Raw genomic sequence first — 24202 nt, forward strand, 5'->3', positions numbered from 1 at the left:
GAGCACCCGAGAGGACGTCTGGGAACCTCAGGAACACACTTTGCTGGGGAGGCAGTGAGGCCGCTGAGCTCACACCACGTAGCTGTGGCCTTGACAAACGTGACATTGTCTTCTAGTTACAGGCTGCGGAGGCTTGAGAATTTGGGTTACGTCGGTTATAGCTTTTTAATGTTTGTTTATTTTTGAGAGAGAGAGAGAGAGAGAGAGAGAGAGACAGAGCATGAGCAGGGGAGGGGCAGAGAGAGAGGGAGACCCAGAATCCGAAGTGCAGAGCCTGATGTGGGGCTTGAACCCACGAGCCGTGAGATCATGACCTGAGCCAAAGTGGGGCACTTAACCGACTGAGCCACCCAGGCGCCCCCATCTGTTACAGCTTTTAAAGCTCACAATGGCCTTGACGGGGAGACAGGCATTCTATGTTTATGGATAAGCAGAGTAAGAGTGTTGAGGCCCTGTGACTGTGGTATCGTTGGCCCTCTTCATCATACTGTCCTCTTACACTTTAGTTTCTGTTCAGATTGTTTTGTATTTTGTGCTTTATTTTAAAGTTTACTTTGACAGAGGGAGAGAGAGAGAGCCTGCGCATGCATGAGTGGGGGAGAGGCAGAGAGAGAGAGAGAGAATCCCAGGCAGGCTCTACGCTGTCACCACAGAGCCCCACACGGGGCTCGATCTCACGAAACGCAAGATCATGACTTGAGCCAAAACCAAAAACTGGACGCTTAACCAACTGAGCCGCCTGGGCACCCCGACTATATCTTAGACTTATTTGTCTACAAGTTCCGCACTGTAGCTCTTCAAATTCCTAAATATTCACTTAACACTTTATTATTTAATATGAATATTTAATAATTTCCGACTAACGACTGTTGCTAGTGAGTTCTTACCGGACCACGAGATCGGCGCTGGTCCCGGGTTGCATGGTAATGAGACTGTCCACAAGGTGCCGGCCCTGGATCTCTCTGCCACCCCTTATGGCCTCCGGGTGCAGTCCCAAGAGCCCAGGCGTGTCGTCGTCAGGTAAGGACTGGACGATGTGTATGTAATCCCTCAAGCTCGCGGATTTCGGCACTGGCTGATGTATCTGAACATTTAACCACTTGTCAGTTTTTGTCCAGAGCGATACCTACTTTCCGTAATGCGTGTAGATGCTTCTTCCCATAAAATTTATACCATATATAAATATATAAATACCATACGTAAATTATATAAAATTCCCATAACATTTACACAGAAGGCTCCCCTTACTTCTGGGTGGCATATTCCAGACACTCCTGTCAAAAGCTACCTCTGGGACGACTGCGTTTGTAAAGTGTGGCTCTGGGATACGCACAGTAACTTTCTTGTTGGGAAGAGAGACAGAAGAAGGGAAACCACTTTGGTTCTGACTACCTGTTGCCTCAGTGACCCATACCCACAGATAACGGACACAATCCAGCCTTAACAAACCGCCTTTCTTCGGTGAAGCTGTAGAAGCAATGTGACAACGATGTTAAGACTCTGTCTGAACACTTGGCGGGGGGGAGCAAAATGGGTGAAGGTGGTCAAAAGATACGAAATCCCAGTTATGAAATGCATAATACATTTGTTTTAATTGAGAAGCTACTTAATGGTGTGGGAGAGCTCTTCATGCTGGTCACCAGCTCTTTCTTCCTGCGATTAGCTGTGTGGCTAAGTTCCCCTCTGTAAGGCTGACTCTCGTGTCACATCCCCTGGGGAGAAAACGGGCCTTCTAGAACCTAGGAGGTGATAATGATGAACAGGACTATGCTGGATAAAGAGACGCCCACAGCTTCTTGGACGTGATCCCTTTGAAACATGGAGCCCAATTCTCTCCCTGCACGGAGGCTGACCTAATGGTCTGCTTCTTGGACAAGCCAGGGGACAGAGGTCAGACCCTGGTCTTTCTGGCCTTGAGAGGATGTATGGGTAGATGAAATGTCAGCTGACATGGTCAATGGTGACTTCTTTTTATGCCGCTGGCAGTTAATAAGAGCCATTAAAAGTGAACATGAAAAGCCATTTAAATGCAGGTTTTAGATAACGCAACTCCATTTCAGTGATAAGTACTGTAAGTAAATGCCTGTTCCCACCTCATCACTGGAGAAACTGAAGTCATCTTTCAGCACTTCCGGGTTACAGAATTTGTGCAGAAGGGTGTTTAGACACCGCCTGTCCCAGGTGTCCGTCACCCGGCCGCCGTAAGCCACTTCCCCAATGAGGTAGTGCAGTTTCCGCCACGAAATACCGGTCTGTGCATTCAGGGAGTTCTCCAGCACCTTTATGGCAACCTGTAGAAAATCCACTAGTCTTTACTATCTCAGAACGTGTTTGCAGCCCACTTTGATGTTTGCACGTAAAATCAACAACTCGCAACAGCTACCTGTATTTTCTCTTTAAAAATACTGTTGACCCTTGCACAACCGTGGGTTTGACGTATGTGGGTCCCCATATATGTGAATTTTTCACCGTTCCCGTAAATGGATTTTCTGTTCCTTGTGATTTTCTTAGTAATGCTTTCTTTCCTCGAGCTGCCTTTATTGTAAGAATACAGTATACGATACATATAACACACAAAATACGTATTAATTGACTGTTGGCGTTATGGGTAAGGCTTTCAGTCAACAGTAGGCTATTAATAAAGCTTTGGGGCATCAGAAGTTATCCGTGGATTTTTAACCACACAGGGGTTGGTGCCCCTAACCCCCACCTTGTTCAAGGGTCAGTTGTACGTGGAAATAGCAAGAGGGATAAAAATATCAGGATATACATTTTCATCCATTAACTCTTTTTTGTTGTTGAACATCGAATTACTAAATTAACATTATTACTATTATTTGGAACAGACACCACAAGCTGGTGGCACCAGATTCGGAAGGCACAACGGGGTAAGCAAGGGGACGTGAGTCTTTGGAGACCCCTGCTCTTCCAGTCAGATCCCCTCCTGGAGGCCCCGCTGGCTTTGGGAGGTTTCTTGGGCCCCTTTACACAGATGTTCTCTGAACTCCCTGCACCGAGTGGATCTCATTCCTGTTTCTCTCTCCTCCCCTCCCTTTCTCTCCGACCCACCTCCCCACCTCTCTACTTCAACTTCCAGCTATCTTCCCCTCCCTCCCTTTCATCTTTGTTTCCTGTTTTCCTTCCAAAAATGCTAGTCCAGAGTCGCCTGGGTGGCTCAGTCCGTTGAACGACCGACTTGGGCTCAGATCATGATCTTGCAGCTCGTGAGTTCGAGCCCCACGTCAGGCTCTGTGCTGACAGCTCAGTTGTCCTGCAACTGGACGATATAGCTTGTACGTGCACTTTTCTTTTTATTCCCTCATCCTTAATACGGATTAATATGATCTGACATCATTAATGGGAATTATGTCATTTTCTTATTGCGTTGACCAGAGCTTTTGAGGCGATGCTGAACGTTAATGGTGTAATCAGCATCCCTGTTTGATTCTTTTTGTTTTTTTGTTTGTTTTTTTTGATTCTTGATGTTAATAAAAACAACTTCAGTGTTGGCTATTTAAAATGATATTTGCTATAGTTTTTTGGTAGTCTTTCCCATATTTAAGTAGTCCCTTATAATCCCTATATATTTTTGAGTTCTTATCAGGAATGGTGTCTGAATTCATAATGAGAGACTTCTTTTTTTATTTATGATATTTATTAGTATTATATTTATATTGATATTATGTAGATATATAAATTAATATTAATGTACCAAACTCAAATGAACCAACGATTGGTCTTAAGACAGAGAAATAAACAAGTAATTCTTTGAGTTGTAATTGTATACCAAGAATGGGTCACAAACGCTACATGATGAAAAGGCATGTCGTACCACCAGTCAGGGCGCAGGTAGCTATATATCAAATAGCCAACAGCAGCCAAATGACAGCCACGGAAGTTCCCGGGTTGCTAGAAGCCAACAGGCCATATTGTGAGGGACCACTGAAGTCTTGGAAAGCTGTGGAGAACAATAACACACCCACAAACCTCTCAGTGAGGGAACGAGTAGGGTTTCATGTGGTGCTCTACACAGGGCACCAACAATGTCTTTGTTAAACTGTGCAGGTGTCTTCGTATGGTACACAACGCAGCCACCGATGGATGAACTACTGACAGAAGCTTGCCCATAATGTACCTTTCATCATGCATGTTTCATCCCGCTGATGAGCAACTCGAACATACTGCTTTTGAAGTTTCTTCTGCCTGCCTTTTGTGGGTAGGCAAAAATTGATGTCATGTGAAAAATTAAGCAACTTGACACTGTCCTGCCTTTCGAACCCAGATTTTTTTTCTAATTTTTTTTTTATATTAAATATAATGTATTGTCCAATTGGCTTCCATGCAACACCCAGCACTCATCCCAACAGGTGCCCTCCTCTGTGCCCATCACCCACTTTCCCCTCTCCCCCACCCCCCATCAACCCTCAGTTTGTTCTCAGTGTTTAAGAGTCTCTTGTGGTTCGCCTCCCTCTCTCCCTCTCTGTAACTTTTTTTTTTTACCTTTCCCCTCCCCCATGGTCTTAAGTTTCTGAGGATCCACATATGAGTGAAAACATATGGTTATCTTTCTCTGCCTGACTTATTTCACTCAGCATAATACCCCCCAGTTCCATCCACGTTGCTGCAAATGGCAGGATTTCATTCTTTCTCATTGCCAAGTAGTATTCCATTGTATATATAAACCACAACTTCTTTACCCGTTCATCGGTTGATGGACATTTAGGCTCTTTCCATAATTTGGCTATTGTTGAAAGCGCTGCTATAAACATTGGGGTACAAGTGCCCCTATGCATCAGTACTCCTGTATCCCTTGGGTAGACTCCTAGCAGTGCTATTGTTGGGTCATAGGGTAGTTCTATTTTTAATTTTTTGAGGAACCTCCGCACTATTTTCCAGACCGGCTGCACCAGTTTGCATTCCCACCAACAGTGCAAGAGGGTTCCCCTTTCTCCACATCCTCGCCAGCATCTGTAGTCTCCTCTCTGACTGGCGTGAGGTGGTATCTCGGTGTGGTTCTGATTTGTATTTCCCTGATGATGAGTGACATTGAATATTGTTTCATGTGTCCGTTGGCCATCCGGATGTCTTCTTTGGAAAAGTGTCTATTCATGTCTTCTGCCCATTTCTTCACTGGATTATTTGTTTTTCAGGTGTGGAGTTTGGTGAGTTCTTTATAGATTTTGGATACTAGCCCTTTATCCGATAGGTCATTTGCAAATCTCTTTCCCCATTCCTTTGGTTGCCTCTTAGTTTTGTTAATTGTTTCCTCTGCAGTGCAGAAGCTTTCTATCTTGATGAGGTCCCAATAGTTCATTTTTGCTTTTAATTCCCTTGCCTTTGGAGATGTGTTGAGTAAGAAATTGCTGCGGCTGAGGTCAGAGAGGTTTTTTCCTGCTTTCTCCTCTAGGGTTTTGATGGCTTCCTGAATGAGAGGCTTTTCTGCATCTACTGATGTGATCATGGAAAGCGAGTTCTAGATTTCCAGCTATCGAGCCATTCTTGTGTTCTTGGACTCAGCCCTAGGGGGTCATAGTGCGTTATGCTTTCGATTCATTGCTGAAGCTTATCAATAGTTTATACAGAATTTTTTACATCAAGTCCTAAGTACAACTAGCCTGTATTCTTACATATATTATTTTTATCAGGTATTCACATTACTATTATGGTTTCATAGAATGGATTGGGGAAATTGCCATCTTTTTCTAAGGCTTGGAATAGCTTAAATAATATCAATGTCCGTGTCTTAAGGTCCACAGTGAACTCAGCTGTGAAACCATTTCATTCCGGTGTTTATCTGCAGTGTCTTATAGCAGTTGGTCCACTCAGAACTTTCATATTTTTGGAGTCAATTTTGATAATTCGTATTTTCCCAGAAATCATTGGATCCATATAGACTTTCAAACTTTGTCTTATCAAAAACCAATTTTTGGATTTATTTTTCCATTCTACTATTTTTTGTGTATTATTTTATCACTATTAAAATTAGATTCATTTGTCCCTTTTGTTGTTTTTTCTAATTTCTTAAGATGACTATGAATTTCCTGCACTTCCTCTTTAATAATGAAGATATTTAAGGCCATAGTTTATTCCTTTCTGAGCATATTCTATACTGTCATAGTTTCAGTGTGAAGTATCTCATTTCCTTTGTGTTTGAGATATTTTGTGATTTTCCTTTGAACATCCTCTTCGATAAAAGACTTATCTCCAGGCATGTTTCTTAATTTCCACCTTAAGATCTTCGGGGTCGAATTTTTATTACTTACTAGATTACGATCTGAGAATGTGGCCCACACAATAATTAAAGATTTTATTCCGTGGCCATGCTCCTGGCTGAACTTTCTACGAGTTCCTTGGATGTATGAAGAAAAACGTGTGCTGCCTACTAGAGGGATGTTGGGTTCTACAAAACTCTTCTTAATCGAATTTGTTGCTTACATTATTCTATTATCTGTCTTACTCTTGCTTATGGGAGCGCCCTAATTCCGAAAGGGGATTTGAAATCCCCCCTAGTGGTTACACAGGAGCACACACCCGTAGCACGCACAGGCATGTACGCGTCCCCACGCACCCACACGCACGTTTGTGCACACGTGCTACCGTAGGCTACGGTCTGCCACGTGTCGGGACCGGAGCGTGTAATGTCTGAGCGCACAGACGCCGAAGCCAGGCTGCCTGTGTTCGAATCCTGTCGGTTCCCGCAGCTCCCTCAGCCTCAAATGCGGGAGGACGACCCTCTTCCCAGGGCCGACGTGAGGCTCAAGCTCATCAGTCCCCAGAACACTCTCCGCAGAAGTTACTGGTTTTCACACTGTCGTTTCCTCACAAATGTCCTCTTCCTGCTCTTTGGTGCTTTTTCAGATTCAATCCCGTCTTGTCTGATGGTAACATTGCCATTCCTGCTTTCTCGCTGCTTTTATTTTCTTGGCAGTTTTAAACTGTCTTCGATAACATAAGTGTTCTTCTTATAAATTGCACATGCCTCCTAGAGAGGGAACGTGGCCGGCTCACGTTTCAGACACAGCCTGAGAAGATTCCTTCCGTATTACTTTGCTACCATTTATTTACTTTGTTGTTTCTCTCCCTCCTTATTTCTGACAGGTTGGTCCAATGGCTATTTTCCTCTCTCTTCTTTGCTGATTTAGACACAGGCAACCTTTCCGTTCCTTCAAGTCTTATTAACATTTCTTTTTTCAAGTGACGAGAAGACGACAGTTACTTCCCCGCCCCTAGTGGGAACAGTTCCCGCTTCTTCCTCTGCCCGCCCGGCCTCCCCTTCCTGTCCTCGCGGGACCCCGATGCACACGTGCCCCTTCTCCCCGACCTCTGGGTTCCACTGAGATAGGTCAGTGTTTTTAGCCTAAGACGATTATGGGACTTTTCTTGTAGCACGAGCCTTCCTTTTAAATCATCTGTGTTAGCACTTAGACCACTGGCGCTCAACAGTTCATTATTGTCTATTTAGATTTAACAATGCGGCCAGGCCACAGATTTCCTGCTCTCCACACTCCCCACTCGGCCACTTCCCTTCATTGTGTCTCCGCCTCGGCCCTGATGCGGTCGCACACAGCTGCTGCCCTGTTTGCAAGGACGAGAGCCAGAGCCAGGCTGGGCTGTGCAGGAACCCCTCCCGCCCCCCCCACCATGCAGGAACCCCCTCTGCAGGACCCCCCCCCCCCCGCAGGACTTCCCTTTGTGCAGGACCCCATGCAGGAATCACCCCCCACTGCGGGACCCCCACACAGCCTTCTCCGCCGGGCGTGCCTGCTCCCCCACTGTCTTCTGGCGGGACCCCTGGCCAGCCTAGCGCCACCAGGGGTCCTCACAGCTCGTGCCGGCTCTGTGAGCGTTCTCAGTCCGCAGACTCCAATCTGTTGTCGATCTGTTGTCAGTCGGAGGGAAAGTAAAACCACTTTCTTCCTACTTTGTTTTTCTCCATCTTCTCGGCCGGAATCCCTGTCGTTTGAAGGTGAGGTTACTCTTCAGACATCTTAATTGTCCCTCGTGATCTCCACCGTTTTGTCATTTCCTTCTCGTGCTCGGGGTGTTCCTTCTATCTGGTCTTTCCAGCCGTTGACTTGACTTTGCACCACCATCACTGTCCCCCGCCCCCCCCCCCCCCCGACCCCCCGTCTCATTTCACGTTTAGCTCATAAGTCTCGGTGCGCGGCGTCTGCTGACGACGGTGTGTGGGGCCTGGGCACCGATGCGCCTCTGGCCTGCCCCTGCAAACCAGGGCCAAGCGCCCCGACCCCCGCCCTGTTATTTTGTCATAACGAATAACCTTTGGAGGTTATGCAAATCATAACCAGAGCTGTTAGGACGAAAGTAAAAACTCCAAAACGGGGGAGGAGGCCGAAGGGCGAGCACACATCTGTTCCACGTCACGCGGGGGCAGCATCTGGCGCTTTCACGGACGCTCAAGTGCTCCAGGAGCACCCACTTGTGTTCTGACGTGCTATTGGTTAGAGCACCCAGAGTTCTGTCCGAGTCCAGTTTACAGAAAGCCGACGGCCTGCATGTGCTTCCTTCTGAGAAGAACGCGGAGGAATTCTGTCCCTCAGACACACAAACGGTGTCCGGCTCATCAAGAAAATTACAGACCAAAGGCACAGCTTTATTGCCTGTAGGGCATTTATCAGTTTGGGAGGAGACTTGGCAATCGTATTTCATGCCTCTCTCTCTCAGTATTTCCAGAAACTTCTTTCCTATATTTTTAGAAGTCAGTTTTACCATCTTGCTGCCTCTTCCGTCAAGAAGGTAAAAAGAAACTGACACGGGCTCACTTAAAAACATCATGTGTGTGAAATACGTGCGTGTGTGTGAAGCGTGTATATCCTTTTGGGCTCTTACAATTTTCTGTTCCATTGCTTGTTCCATTTCCTGTTCTTTCTCTCTCTGGCCACTGGATCGCATTAGGTATGTGATTTTCTCGGTCTTGCCCTTGGGGCTCAGGCCCAGGTTTTGGGGGGCTTTCAGGGGCTGTAGCCTGTGTGTGGTGGAGAATGCACTGGTGCTTGGCCCCATGGGCCAGTAGACACGGTCACCTTGAGGGTCCCCCAGGACACCCCAAGCTGCCTGACCACCAGCTGGCTGGCCGGGCGCTCCCCCTAGTGGGGGGAGCTGTGTCCAAACTCAACTTCCCAGGGAACTAGAAGTCCCCACTTCCTTAACGAGGGGGGCTGTGCATAAATCCAGTTTCCCGCAAAGCTTCCAGAACTTCCAGACTGTCGGCTCGGCACCCGCAGGGTCTTTCCCTCCCACTGGCAAGGCTGCTGTCGCACGTGCCACACAGAGAGGGGGAAGGAGGGAGGGGAAGGAAGGTTGTCCTCTTCTGGACAACAGCGCCATGATGTAGCCAGCTGCGTCCGGCTTGAGCAAGCCTCTCTGCAAAATGCCAAGAGAGCATCAGTACCCTGGGCATGCCAGCCTGCGCCAAGTTCACACGCGCTCTGGGGCGACAGAAGACCTGCTGACACTGGGCCACCCACTTCCTACCGTCCGTTCCCCTGCAGGCGGTTTAGGATACATTTTCTAGAAAATCATCTGTAAGAGAGATGAATTATATATACACGCAGAATGAAATCCTGCTGACGGGCTCGGTTATAACCAATTTTCCTGATCAGTCCTATCAATGTGACTCTTTCTTTCTACATCAACGATAACAGGAATTCGTTGAAGAATTTTGATACAGATCACCAAGTTGCCTTCCAGAAAGTTAGTGACAGTTCCTGCCTCTCTGTGCCGTTGTTTTAGCCACTGTGGTTGCGAAAGGTGATATCTCACTGCGGCTCTAACGAGCATTTCCCTGACGGCTGTAGGAGTCCGCGTTCTCCAGAGAGCCAGGTGAGGAGCACACATGCAGAGAGACTTGCTGTTAGGACCTGGCTCACGTAATTACGGAGACTGACAAATCTCCAGACCTGTGGCCGCGGACGCAGGAGAGACGACGGTGCGCTTCCTGTCTGGAGGCCCCGAAAGAGCTGATGTTTCAGTTCAAGTCCAGAGGCTGGAAAAAGCCAGTGTTCCGGCTCAAAGGCAGACAGGCAGGAGGATTTCCTTTCTGTTCTAGTCAGTCCTTCGACCGATTGGGCGAGGCCCACCCACATCGGGGAGAGGGATCTGCTTTATGACCTACCGATTTGAATATGAATCTCACCCAGAAACATCCTCACAAACATACTCAAAACAACGTTTGGCCAAATACCTGGGGGTCTTGGGGTCCAGTCAAGTTGATATGTAAAATGAACAGCACGACTACTAATGAAATTGAACAAAGTTTCATCATCTGATTGCCTTTTTGTATTTATACTGTGAACTGCCTCTCCGGGTCCTTCACCCATTGGGGTGTTTTCTTTGTCTTCTTAATTTACAAGGAATCCTCATACAGTTAGCATATTAGCATATTAGCCATTGACATAGTAGATGCTACAGGTATTTCCCCCAATGTGTTGTCAGTCAGCCTGCTGACTGAGTGGGGTTTGGACAAAGTGCTTGAGCCCATATCCCTTGACAAAAGCCCAGAGCACAGCCGTTCGGTGTCCTGTCTGGTGAGGGGCAGAGGCACATACTCTGACTTGCAGAGGACGTGAGTGCCGAGAAGCCCAATGAGGACGCAGAAGAGGCGGGAGGGCACCCGTCCGGGCGGGTCTAGGTGGTGGACACCCAGAGGTGGCATCAAGATTTTGCTCAGGTTTTTGGCCTATAATCTAACCTGGCAAAAGTTTAAGCAGGCGTCGCCACATGTTTACCTTAGCAATAAAAACCACCATGCATTAGGAAGCAGAGAGAAGGTTCTAGACAGAGAATAGTAAAGAAAGACTCCTAAGCTGTGCCCCCCCCCTCCCCACAGTGGGTCAGTGCACTCTCTCCTACTTTACACAAATCCAGCAGAAACCGCAAACATCTCGAGCGGTTTCTGTGAGTCACGCACTGTGCTACGTGACCTATGTTAATTAGCCTGCCTCGTTCGGTACCCTTTCGAGTGGGTGTGACATCTGGCTTGCCTTCCCTCATCCTGCTTTTTCCTTTCTTGGTCCAGGACCAAGACCCTGAGAGTTAATGAACTCGCCCAACAGAGTAAACACTGGTACATCTATAAGTGGGAGAGCTGTGATCTCTTTCCAGAAAAGCCGGTGTGGAGATCCAAGCTTTGAAACATTAGCCTTTGTTACCTAGTTACGGAGTTCATGGGAAAAACACTCAGTGTCTGTGTACTTTGTATATATTGTTATTCATTTGTTGTTACTGTTTATTTTGAAGGTATGGCACTTACCTCCAAGTCTGAAGAACTAAATTTGTAAGCAATATTCCAGCCCAGTGTTCCATAATTTTTTCTCTCATTGATTAGAGCATTGAAAAAACATAAGCCGAATAAAAGCTTTTTCCACCACGGTCCACAGTCCAGTTTTTCAAATGTCTCTTCTGTCACCACTCCACTGCCACTGTATCCAAACGTCTGCAGTAAGTTACTTTTCAATCCTTGCGGATTTTCCACTGCAATCTTGAGAACAGGTGTGAGAAGGACAGCACGTGAGACACAGGCACCAGGTCTAGAGGGGACAGAGCGGGGCAGGGAACTGGCTAAGAGGGCAAAACAAAAATCCCGGGTTAATTCTTTTTTCACTTGAAAGTTTCCGTAAGAGGACTGTACCAGGTCTCCTATTGTTCCAATTCAGATTTTAAAACGAAAAGTGTAACACGGTCGGGCGCCTGGGTGGCTCAGTCGGCTGAGCGTCCGACTCTCAATTTCGGCTCAGGTCGTGATCCCGAGGTTGTGGGTTCGGGCTCCCTGTCGGGCTCTGTGCTGACAGCGCAGAACCTGCTTGGGATGTTTCTCTTTCTCTCTCCCTCTCTCTCCAAATAAATAAATAAATAAACTTCAAAAAAAGAAGATAGGACTCAATTAAAAAAAAAGAGTGTGGCTGTTAACTGTTGAAACCGTGAGGTGTCTGCAAAGCTCCGTCGCCTGCACATTGTACACAAACACATACAAGCTGTGTGCATGTGCACGTGTGAGGATCCGTGGGTGGGAACGCGTAGGTGATACACGGACACGTGTGTACGTGAACAGCAGGTTTCTGGGTCAAGGCTCAGACCGACCACTCGCAGAGCCGCTCCTGGTGCCAGGCTCTGATGCCCCCCAGGGCCACCCAGTGGGAGTCGGATGTATCCCGAGTGTGCAGCGGGGTCCGTGTCCCGGAAGAGGACCTCGCTGCTTATCTGGAACGGCCAGTGTCCGGCACAGCAGCCCCTCCTTCCAGGGATAGGGGAGCACAATCAGATCCTCTCCGGGGAGAGAGAAGGAGGGACCGGTCCCTGCCCCGGAGCCTAAGACTCTCACACTGCGGCCCGGGGCCTGGAGAGCGCCCAGTGGAGTGGGTATTCCGTACCTCCCAGCATGTTGACCTTTGGAATCCCCTTCACTGCAGATGGCCAGCAAGTCTGGCTGAGAAAGCCCTGAGGATGCGGAAATGAGGAATTTTCGTTGTGTTCCCTGTCGTTACTGATCTTTGGAGACTCCTGCTCGTGTCTTGCACCCGCATAAGGAAGCATATGTGAGGGGGAAGGCGGGAGGGAGAGCAGGGCAGGTGGGGAGAGAGGGAGAGAGAAAGTGTGACTCTGGGGAGGAAAGTTGCTGATATCTGAAGTGCAGCCGTGGCTTGCTAATCGCAGCGATGGACCTGCTTGAGGTGAAATGCTCCGCGAGGCCGCCCTTCGGGGGCCCCCGTCCCCAACACCTGCTCTCTGGCTGCTCTCTGCCAGAGCCTTTCCAGAGCATGAGCTGTGGGGTGACAGGGCAGCAGAGGCCGGAAAAGCCTGGGCCAAACGGCCAGGCAGAGGACACAGATCCCGTGCTCCGGTTCACAGGTGCCGGAAGTCTAAGCATCCCTGTTTGAGAAAATGTCCAGCGAACTGTGAGTCTCTTGGAATCAGGGATCTGGCCTGCTGTGTTAGTGTCCCTCCTGGACCACAGTGCAGGGCCGAGCGCAGAGGAGAGACTCAGCGTGCTACACTCAGCACCCTCTTCGAAATCCGAGTTATGAACACAAGACAATTTGCATTCAGTGTTCCTCAGTCAATACCAGGCCCCGTCCTGCTTTGTCCGTACCTTTAAGCTCCTCTGAAGAATAGGAATCAGGAAAGAACTGCCCGACTTTGCGCTTAACCACAGCCTGAACTCAGGGTCCACTGTCACATCTGGGCTATTAAATCTGCAAAACAGAAGGGTGATAACCTAGTCTGATGAAAAATAGTCAAGCCAAACCAACATGTTTTTAGGAATCCCAGAATCTCTATGTTGGAAGTGACCTAGAGCTCATTTAAATAATCGTGTATGAGCCCCCCAGCTCTCCCTCTCCTGCGATGCGGGGATTTGCATAAGACCCAGTAAGGCCCAGCTTTGAAAAGTAGTTTTTCCACCTGTAAGCTCAAGAGTGCTCACTGCAAAAATCCTTGGAAAAAGTACAAATTAAGAACAAAGTGAATGAAGTGTTTCCCCGGTCAAATCTGGAACAACAACGTCGAAATAAGTGACGGTGGCCACAGATTATCCATCGAATAAAACAGGAATATGATTGATACAAAGAAGCCAATGAATAAATGCAGGAGAAGGTAAGCCTCCTCCTTAGGAAAGAACATCACTTAATAAATTTAGAAGGAATTGTGGAATTAGAAAGTCACTGTTTGGCAAATAATAAAGCCATAATTCAGTCAAAAATTCCCAATGGTGGTGCCTGGGTGGCTCAGTCGGTTGAGCGTCCGACTTTGGCTCAGGTCATGATCTTGCAGTCTGTGAGTTCGAGCCCCACATCAGGCTCTGTGCTGACAGCTAAGAGCCTGGAGCCCGCTTCGGATTCTGTGTCTCCCTTTCTCTATGCCCCTTCCCAGCTTGCATGCTCTCTCTCTCAAAAATAGACGTTAAAAATTAAAAAAAAAAAAAAAATCCCAACTGTGTGCTCTCGATACGATGCACCAGGGACACAAACGTACTGTGTGGCTTTTCTGCAATACCGCATAACCACAGTCTGACCATGAGAAAACAGCAGGCAAACCAAACGGATGGAACCGGCTGGTACTTTTCAGGACCGTCCAACTTATGAAAGACAAAGACTGAGGAACGATCTAGAATAAGGAGGATTTAAGAGCCAAGACAGCTGAATGCAATGAGAAATCCTGAATGAGAACCTGGACCAGAATTTTTTTTTTTTTTTTTTTTTTTTTTTTTGCAGTAAAAGATGTTATTTGGGGGCCAGCGGGCTAGGTAGGACTGAGGTGATCAGATCATCGGTGAGCACACTGGCGTGTCTGAGGCACCAAGCGGCATCATGTTCTCAGCTGACTTCCAATGATTCAGAAAAGAATTACGTACAAATGTATGAACAAGCGAAAGACAAGAAATGGCCAATGTTAACAACCGGGAACCAGAGGGCAGGGGAGGGGAGCAGTTATCCTGTTTGTGCAGCTTTTCTGCATGTCTGATTATTTTTGTCAAATGTGCAAAACAAATCCAAACAACAAAAGCAAAACAAACAAATGAACAGTGAAACAACCTCACAGAACCCAAAAGACAACAACAACAAAAATCCAACACAGAATTAAACAGAAACAAAAATAAACTAAAACCCTGGGGCTCTGGCTGGCTCAGTTGGTTGAACCTCTCACTCGGTTTCAGCTCAGGTCACGATCTCACCGTTTGTTGAGTTCGAGCCGCACGTCGGGCTCCGTACCGAGCTCGGAGTTGACCTGGGGTTTGCTCTGCCTCCCTCTCTGCCCCTCCCCTACTTGTGTTTTCTCCCTCTCTCTCTCAGAGTAAATACCCACCCAGTAAAATCCCACTAACTCGGGATAAGTACGCCTTTCCTTTTCTCTTTCTCTTTTTTTAAATAAAAACCCTACACTGTAATATGGTTTGTAGCCTGATAGTTTTCCTTAGTAATATGTTGTGAACACATTTCCTTAACTCTTAAATCTAAGAAATTTGCTTCACAGTTTTCTCCCCCATAGTAGGCTGTAGTCTTAAACCCTTAAAGGCTTGATTTGATCGAGAAGTGTGAATTCCTCTTAATTATACTCTGACTACATAGACTGCTTTTTTTTTATGCGCTGTTAACTACTTTCATTAAGCTTCTGAAATTCTGTTCTGAAGAACATTCCTCTAATTTCTCTTTTTCTTTTTTTAAAAGTTTTTTTTTTAAGGTTATTTATTCATTTATTTTTGAGAGAGGGAGAGAGAGAGAGCAGGGGAAGGGCAGAGAGAGAGAGAGGATCCCAAGCAGGCTCTGCACCGGTGCTGAGTCCGATGCTGGACTTGAACTCACAAACTGTGCGATCATGACCTGAGACGAAACCGAGACGCTCAACCGACTGAGCCTCGCAGGCACCCCAACTAGTCTCTTTTTTTTAAATGATACATTGCTATCTGCCATTCTGTTGTTCTCGACCTTAATGCACTTTGGAAGGCTGACCGACATCGACTGGTCCCTCCCGCGCACAGTCCCTAGACTGATTCTTGGCAGGTGCTCTGTTGGTAGTGTTCGAATGACTAATGAATGAGGGGCATGGCGGGAATTATCATGTCACCTTCCAAGGTTTACAAGTACCGAAATTACACCACTGAGCAGTCTTGTCTTCTGGCTCTTAAATGGCAAAGTACATACGAGAAGGAGATTATTAAGAACTTTGTAAACTGCTGAAGGCACAGGAGTCAGAACAGAACGGACCATCCTAGCGAAGCTTTTAGAAATTTAATCGAGGCAGGTGCATTTGGCTTCTGGTTCCCTGTGGGTGTGCCCAGCCTTAGAACACAGTGTGAAGGGGAGGGCCTTACACACACGCATGCGCACACACTCACAGGACGCCGACCACCCAGGTGAGGCCGACACAAGTGAACCGTTGGAGAGAAAACTATCGATGGCAACCGGTTAAAACTCGACCAGTTTAAACCCCGCCCACTGCCGCTCCGTGTTAGAATAACTACCTTCCAGCTACTTCCACCGCCAAAGAAGCCCGAGCCCCGGGCAGGTTCTGCCTGAGTGAGCGTCTCTTTGCAACAGGACGGACGGAGCCAGAGAAAGTCAGAGGAAGTGCTAAGGATAGGCCAGAAAGGAGGGACAGGAGCTGTTTGGAATCGTGTAGAATGTTAAAATCTAAGGTTTGGATGCACATGTGTGTGCGTGGGGCATGTTTTCTGCTGAGAGGGAGGGCTGAGGAGGAGAAAGTGGGCAACGGAATGGAGAGCAACAGTCAGGGAGGCTTTTTTTTCCCCTGTAAAACCGACGTATTCTTAGTGGAGTTTTAAAGTTCTTGGGGCAAAAAGAACCCAGGTAAGAAAGCTTAATTTTCCCCCGAGTGGCCCGGCACTTTATTTTATTATTGCTTAAATGCGTTCATTTCCACTTTCACCTCATTGTTTTTCTCTGTTTTTTTTTTTTTTAAAGATTATTTATTTATTTTGAGAGAGGGAGGAGGGAGGGGCAGAGAGAGGGGGAGGCAGAGAGAATCCCAAGCAGACTCCACACTGTCAGCACGGAGCCCGACGCGGGGCTTGAACTCGTGAACCACGAGATCATGACCTGAGCCGAAATCAAGAGTCGGAGGCTCAACCGACGGAGCCCCCCAGGCGCCCCTCATCCCACTGTTTTGGTAATTAGCGGATCCCTTACAAATACACGTAAGCCTCTTACGATTCTATGATGGAGCAGAGCCGTGGCATGAACGACGTGGCGAGATGGCAGTTCTGGAGGAAGACCCACTGTGTGGGGCTGCTCAGGGCCTTCACAATGACCTCTTCTGCCTTAGCGGCCTGGCCACGGCCCAGGGAAAGCACCGTCACATGCTGCGTTCTTCCTTTCAACTCTTGTGCAAACTTCAGGAGCATGTTGGTGAGGTCAGTCCCTGTAACAACGTGGAAACGTGCACCCTGTTGTAAATACATTTCGTTCCCTCTTAAAAAAACGCAACCGAGTGATGATGGGGTTGTGGCAGGAGGCGCACAGAGGGGAAACTACAGGGTTTGGATCAAACACGGAGTTCAGATCTTGGTTCTGCTACTAACTGGGTGGCCTGGGTTTTCTAACATATGGGGGTGACAGTACCTACCTACAGCAGTGACTGCTGGTTATCTACTCCAGCATCTAGTTGTCCCCCTGTCCTTAGCAGCTGACCCCAATGTTACCCAAGATGACTGTGTCCCCAGCTGAAATACTTCATTTTTAGCAGCTAAGTATGGGCATCTAAGTTGGTAGCAGTTTGTTGAATTGTTGTATAATACTTCCTTTCTTCCATTCTATATATTGTGGAGTGTGGGCGTGAGGGCTGGAGCCCCGGCAGCCACCCTGGGCTACGTCCTCAGGAAATGCACAGCATCTACTATGAGTGTGTCAGGCACAGAGTGGCTGCTCTACATGAGAGGTTAGAGAGACAAAGCCTCCACAAGGACACACTTTTCTAAGTCTTTTTTGCCTAATAGAATCAAAGTTTGAAAATGGTGAATTCTAAAGACATATTTGATCTGGAGATGATGAAGAATAAAAAGGTGAGTGAAAATACTTTGCTTAGGGTCTGTTGGGCAAAGACAAGGGAAAAAGCATTTGGAGCTTTGAGGAATACAAGGGCTGGGTGGACGGGTCCGCTTTCTGATGGTTTGTTTTATATACATATTCATGAGCCAACATATTAAAACAGTTGATAAATACAAGGGCAGTCCCAACTTCGAGATCAAGAATATGTGTTTAGGAGATATTTTCTGCACAGAAAATTGGTACCGGTAAGTTTTTCCACGGTTATGTTATGAATCCGGGAAGTTGTATTCTTCTTTGTTCTTTTACATTTTTGGAAACATTCAGCCTTCATATAACTTAACGTTTTAATCTGTCCCTTTCCCCAAATATGTGAGTAAGAATAGGAAAAGACTTTAAACATAAAAATACCCAACACAGAACCTACTTCTCTACGCCTTTTTTTTTAAAGTTTATTTATTTTGAGAGAGAGAGAGAGAGAGAGAGAGAGAGAGAGAGAGAGAATCCCAAGCACGCTCCATGCTGTCACCACAGGGCCCGACGTGGGGCTTGAACTCACGAACCATGAAATGGTGACCCGAGCCGAAACCCAGAGTCGGACGCCTGGCCGACGGAGCCCCCGGCGCCCCGTTTGGTGAGCACCGCACGGGCCTCTTACCGTGGGAGTGCAGAAGCATCAGTGGGCTTGTGGCCCTGGATCCCTCGTAGGACTCTTGCAAACGAATTCCAGTCCCGAGAGCATACTCGTCTCCCATTTTCTCAGTTACAAACCTTCTCACTGAATTCTTTAGCTGCTCCGGCTGAAGAATTTTGATCTGAAAGAAAAAGCACCGTTCCCTGTGGCAAAACGGAACCGAACAAGGAGGCGTTCGTCGTTCTCGTCCCCGGAGCTCTGCGGTGTCCCTCGTCCTGGGAACCTGCAGCGGGCGGGTCTGTGCGGTGGGGAGACCGCGGCCACCGCTCGGGGGCCCTCACGTGGCCCTTCCTCGGGGCCTCTGTCTCTCACACTCTGACAGAGATCTTGCCTCGGACGTGAGATCCAGGTTATGGTTCCCGATTTCTCGTGGGCGCGTCCTGCCCGCTGTCTGCGTCTGGAGTAGGAAGACCCCACCGCGTGTGGATGCAAGTCAGGAGCACCCTGGTTCCTCTAGTAATGACACGGAGATAAACAGCCCGGCAAGCTGGGTGCGGATCCGGAAAGAACTCTAGCGGGACCGAAAGGTTTTGGAAACCGTGTCCACGTGGTGAGTAGAGGGGCTCAGGGCCCGTCGGAAGCAATCACTGCACCTCTCGGAGGAAACACCTTCGGCATGAAAATCGTTTCAAACGAGCCACTTCTGTGCTTTCTGGGAACTGACCATGGATTCTGTCCTGAGCATTTTCAGCATCAGAGAGTCCGTCAGTTAAGGCAAAGCTGAAACCGTGTGGGTCTGTGAGGGTGCCCTGGGCTGGACCGTGGGAAGTTGCCATTTTTACATGTCAAATCTGTCAAATATCGGCAAAGTCACTGTTTAACATAATACATGTGATCAATACGTCAAATTCGAATCTTCTGTTATTTCTTGGAAAAATTAATCTTAATTTTTATTTGACTTAAGTGGAGAATGTATGTGTGTGTCTATATATATATTTTTCTTTCAAGTCTTTACAAAATTTATTATTTATTTTGAGGGGGTGGAGGGGCAGAGTGAGAGGGAGAGAGAGAATCCCAAGCAGGCTCTGCACTGTCAGCACAGAGCCCAACACAGGGTTCAATCTCACAAACTGAGAGATCGTGACCTGAGCCAAAATCAAGAGTTGGATGCTGAACCCACTGAGCCCCTCCCCGGGCGCCCCTGTGTGTATATATTTTTGAATGAGTATCGGCCGCACACAGAGCATCTGGGGTCTAAGGGCCAAGCTCGGCCAGTGTGTCCAGTGAGTGGAAGCATTAGAATCAGCTGAGGCCAGGGGCGCCTGGGTGGCGCAGTCGGTTAAGCGTCTGACTTCAGCCAGGTCACAATCTCGCGGTCCGTGAGTTCGAGCCCCGCGTCAGGCTCTGGGCTGATGGCTCAGAGCCTGGAGCCTGTTTCCGATTCTGTGTCTCCCTCTCTCTGACCCTCCCCCGTTCATGCTCTGTCTCTCTCTGTCCCAAAAATAAATAAACATTGAAAAAAAAATTTAAAAAGAATCAGCTGAGGCCAGCAGACAGTGAGGTGTGGTCCCGACACATCACCACTGAGGGTGTCACCGCTGAGGGTCTGTGCTCCCAGATGTGAGTATACCCCTGCCCCCCTTACTTTACTGGCCAACAGAGCAGCACTGTAGGTCGGGGGTGTGCTGAACTCTTTTCCAAGCAGCCACGAGCAGTTCTGGAAAGTTTCCTCACGTCCATGTCCCCCCCGTCCCCATCCTTCCCGGCCGCTCTCCTGTCTGGCAGGCCGTCGCGATGGCGAGCGGTGCGCTGACTGGACCGGGCCTTGTCCTGATGGGGCTCTGCGGTATTGTCTTTCCCCGGGCGCCCCGCCTTCTTTCTAATCTAGTCTCACTTCATCTCGCAGGGGGCGTCTCAGTTTCTGACTCTTACAGGTCAGACCCCGTTTCAAATATTCTAACCAGTTTCTTTGGACGTACATGGAACACTTTATCAGACCAGGTCTTCCGACTGTGGGTTTGGGAAACGGGATCAGTATACTCACAAAGTTTGCAGTTCACAAGCGGAGATCATCTGGCGCTTACCGGGCCAAGGAAATGTAGCAGAGGCCTTAACGACCAGTTAATTTCGCCGTGAAGGTAATACATACTGGCCACATAAAACTCGAGTGATACGAAAAGGCAGAAGTTGAAAAATGAAGGCCCTATTTTCTAGAAGACCACTGTCGTTTCTTGCGGCTCCTTCCATTCTCTGTGCGCGTGCGCACATCGCTTCTTCCACAAGGGGAGTCCTACCCGCAGACTGGTGCCCAGCATTCGTGTTAATACGGCTTAAATGTATCCTTGTGTTAGTCTGGTTCTCTTTCCTCGAGACTTCGAAGTCTGGTAAGAATGATCTCCATAGGTTCAGATCCACTGGTCTGGGACAAATTACACTCGAAATGTTGAGACAAGCAAGACAAAGTGAACATGTCTATAAGCCACATGCAGTGTTTGGGGCAATCACCCTCTGGAGTAAATTTTAAAGTGTTACAAGAATAAAATTTAAGGCAGAAATCGAAGGGTTACCGGCTGTTGAGGCTGCTGTTTGCAGAAGTCGGGGCTGAAGTGGGAGAGAGAGGAGGGATTTCTCCATCACTAAACTAGATGGCGGATGAGGAAATGAAAAGAGTTTTTTGGGTGATAAGGATGAATCCAGGATGATGTACTTGGAAGAAGTAGGCGGGTCCTGAAAGGGGCTGGGGAGAAGGCCTGTTCATCTCTCAAATGTACCCACTTTCTAAGTCCTCGTCCCCTGGGGGGAGGGGGGAGGGGCGGAGCACCCCCCGACTGGACCCTCCGCACAAAAGAAACAGTAAGGAGCTGACTGCTTCCCTCCAACATCAACATTACTTGTAAAATCCACGTATTTTGATAATAACAATTTAAATTTGAATGGTTTCAGTTACTGGTAAAGTGCTCAAAACACTGAGAACATCACTACTTTCTTGTAGCGCATCTTACCAAAATGAGTCTTTGAAATGGAGTGAGTTTCTCCCAGTGGAAATTCACAGGACTATATATTTCTTCAACTTCATTCAGAAGTTCAGCTAGATAAAATTTAGAGAGAGACACAGAGATGGACAAATGCCCTGGGTCACTAAAGAGACACCGCGATGAAGATTTTGGCATAAAACTGTCAATTTTTTTTAGACATGGCTGACTTCTTTTAAAGTGAACTTTATTCCTATAAGACCTGAGGGGTCCTCGAGGTCACAGGTGAGGTGGACCTCGGGCCAGGGAGCAGGGCTTGGCCAACTCTTCCTAACCTGCTCTGCATGTGAATACATGCTTTCCTGGTGAATACAAACTGATAACTCTAGGGGTTAGACATTTCTATTCATGGGGTGCCTGGGCGGCTCAGTCGGTTAGGCATCCGACTTCAGCTCAGGTCATGATCTCGTGGTTCATGGGTTCGAGTCCCGTGTCAGGCTCTGCGCTGACAGCTCGGGGCCTGGAGCCTGCTTCGGATTCTGTGTCTCCCTCTCTCTCTGCCCCTCCCATGCTTATGCTCTGTCTCTGTCTCTCTCAAAAATAAATAAACATTAAAAAAATTTTTTTGGGGGGGCGCCTGGGTGGCGCAGTCGGTTAAGCGTCCGACTTCAGCCAGGTCACGATCTCGCGGTCCGTGAGTTCGAGCCCCGTGTCGGGCTCTGGGCTGATGGCTCAGAGCCTGGAGCCTGTTTCCGATTCTGTGTCTCCCTCTCTCTCTGCCCCTCCCCCGTTCATGCTCTGTCTCTCTCTGTCCCAAAAATAAATAAACGTTGAAAAAAAAAAATTAAAAAAAATTTTTTTTTAAAATATATACAAAAAAGAGATTTCTATTCATAATCTACCTGTAACAGATATGGGACACGAGAATTAAATGGAAACGCAACACAATTCCTAAATTTTGGAAAAACTGCCTATTATCCATATCTGGTTGTTTCATGCTGCCACAGGGTCCTCTGGGCTCACCCGCCCCCACGAGGTGGGGAGCCTTCTGGTTTCGCTTCCAGCCATCCCCGACACAGTCATGGTTTCTACCTACCTCCTATCCCTAGGTGTTTCCCTTCCCCAGCGTCTACCTTTAAATACAACTTGGATTATAGAAATAGCTTTTTTGAATAGAGTGAAAATAGGTTTGCTGGTCTTAGAAAAAAAAGCGTACGATACATGAGAGTCTAGTTACAAATGGATACATCGTTTTGTTCCCCCTAAAATAAAAAGATCTGCACTTTACAAAATAATGACCGGGCGGGGGGGCGGGGAGGAGAGCTTCTAAATCAGAACTGGAAATCAGGAAACTGTAAAAGAAAGAAAAATAGACGTAACTACTGGCCACACAGACACTTCACCACGGCTGGCACAGACACCACCGATAAATCCAACCGACAGTGACCGATTTGTAAAAATACTTGAACGAACAAGTTAGTATCCTCAAAAAAACAAAGCTGATCATCGATTACACCAGTAGGGTTCTTACAGATGGCCAAAAAAGAATAAGCAATTCAGTCGAAAAATGGGCCGAGTACATTAACAGGTAAATCCAAATGGTCAACAAACACCCGAGAAGGTACTTAAATGTAGTGCTGGCCAGGAAATCCAAGTTAGAGTACCTTAACGTTTTCAGATTGGCAGAAGTTACCAAAAAATCAATAGCCCTCTTGGAAAAGAGGAAGTCATGTATCGCTGGTGGAAACAGAAATTATGCCGGACTTTTCAGACAAGCAACCTAGCGGCAATCTATTACCATAAAAATAATATGCTTTTGATCCACGAGTTCCCTTTCTGGCCGCCTGTCCCAAGGAAAAAGAGCAAAGGAAATGCCTGTAAGGATGTGTCGGTTTCCGCGAGACAGAGTGGCATCTTGTGGCAGGAATCTGGGAGAAGAGTGGAGAGGAGTGTGGAGGGAGACATGCTAGGATGTAGGTGGAGGTCAGGGGGCAGCGAGCAGGGCAGGGCGCCCGAGGGGCAGACGCGACACGACAGGTGTGCCAAAAACAGCGCCATCTGCAGTGAGCGACTTCCAGAGCGCACCTGCTACATAAAACGACCCATGGGACACGGGTGGGGTGCACGTGTGGCGGTGGGTGGCGCAGGAGCTGCCTGAGTTCATGCTCAGTCGCAAGACCCGCGTGAAGCCTGCATTAAGCGACACGAGCCGGGCTCACAGCTGAGCTACGTTCCTCCCTGCGATTTTCTCCTAAGATATCGAGCCACATGTGTAAGCTGACAATCCACACACACGCACACGCACGACTAGGTCAGAGTAAACAGAACGTTGAATGCTCTCTTACTTCCCTCCAGTGGTTTCTTCCTTTCTTCCGCTGGAGCCTTTTCTGGAGAGAAAGGCAGGCTCATCAGGCAATAGACAGCCTGACTGCTTTTGAAAGCGTCCCACTGTGACACATTTGATAGAAGGGACTCGCACAGCAGAGCGAACGGTTCAAGTTCGTGGCTGACGTACAGACACTGCTTCCACGTGGAATCCGACAGCCACTGAAGGTGCCGATTTCTGCAAGTTTCATACCTGTCTAATAGAGAATGGGAAAGGAGCATGTTAAAAGAGACGATGTTCTTGACCTTTGAGTTGCTCACCAAAAGCAGACGATTAGTAAATATCTGTTGTTGAGGAAAAGCCATGTTATGTAAAAATCAGTTACACAAATGGCCGCTTTTTATTGTGGCAAAAACACATAAAATTTCTCATCTTAGCCAACTGTACGTGTAGAGTTCATCAGTGTTACGTACGTTCATATTGTCGTGAAACAGATCTCCGGAACTTCCCCTGAGAGTCTGAAACTCTGTCCCCATGAAACAGCCCTCCCCCAGCCCCTGGGCACCCCCGTCATACTTCCTGTTTCTAGGATCCCAGCCACTCTAGATACCTCGTGTAAGTGCAGTTACAGTGATCGTCTCCTTGTGACTGGCTTATTTCACTCAGCACGATGTCCTCCAGGTTTTCATCCATGCCGTAGCAGGTGACAGGCTGTCCTCCTTTTCAAGGCTGAAAAATATTCCCTTGTACATAT

At 47.7% G+C, this 24202-nt stretch overlaps 1 protein-coding gene across 4 annotated transcripts in view; it reads right to left on the bottom strand.

The window, feature by feature from the left end:
- DNAH14 (dynein axonemal heavy chain 14) overlaps window positions 1-24202 on the bottom strand; it is a 257879-nt gene that overhangs the window by 28582 nt on the left and 205095 nt on the right. For all 4 annotated transcript variants that reach the window (XR_006706041.1, XM_045453286.1, XM_045453288.1 and 1 more), the window contains 8 exons: window positions 23468-23704; window positions 21153-21238; window positions 18175-18331; window positions 16683-16893; window positions 13109-13211; window positions 11273-11500; window positions 2094-2291; window positions 888-1084 (listed from right to left, as the gene is read on the bottom strand). Coding sequence is in view for 3 of the 4 variants with exons in the window: in XM_045453286.1 (XP_045309242.1) it covers window positions 888-1084; window positions 2094-2291; window positions 11273-11500; window positions 13109-13211; window positions 16683-16893; window positions 18175-18331; window positions 21153-21238; window positions 23468-23704 (1417 nt within the window). In the remaining variant the exon portion in view is untranslated. The remainder of the gene's footprint in view (window positions 1-887; window positions 1085-2093; window positions 2292-11272; window positions 11501-13108; window positions 13212-16682; window positions 16894-18174; window positions 18332-21152; window positions 21239-23467; window positions 23705-24202) is intronic.

Source organism: Leopardus geoffroyi, chromosome C3 (genome assembly GCF_018350155.1).
Source record: "Leopardus geoffroyi isolate Oge1 chromosome C3, O.geoffroyi_Oge1_pat1.0, whole genome shotgun sequence".
In the NCBI taxonomy this organism is placed as follows: domain Eukaryota; kingdom Metazoa; phylum Chordata; class Mammalia; order Carnivora; family Felidae; genus Leopardus; species Leopardus geoffroyi.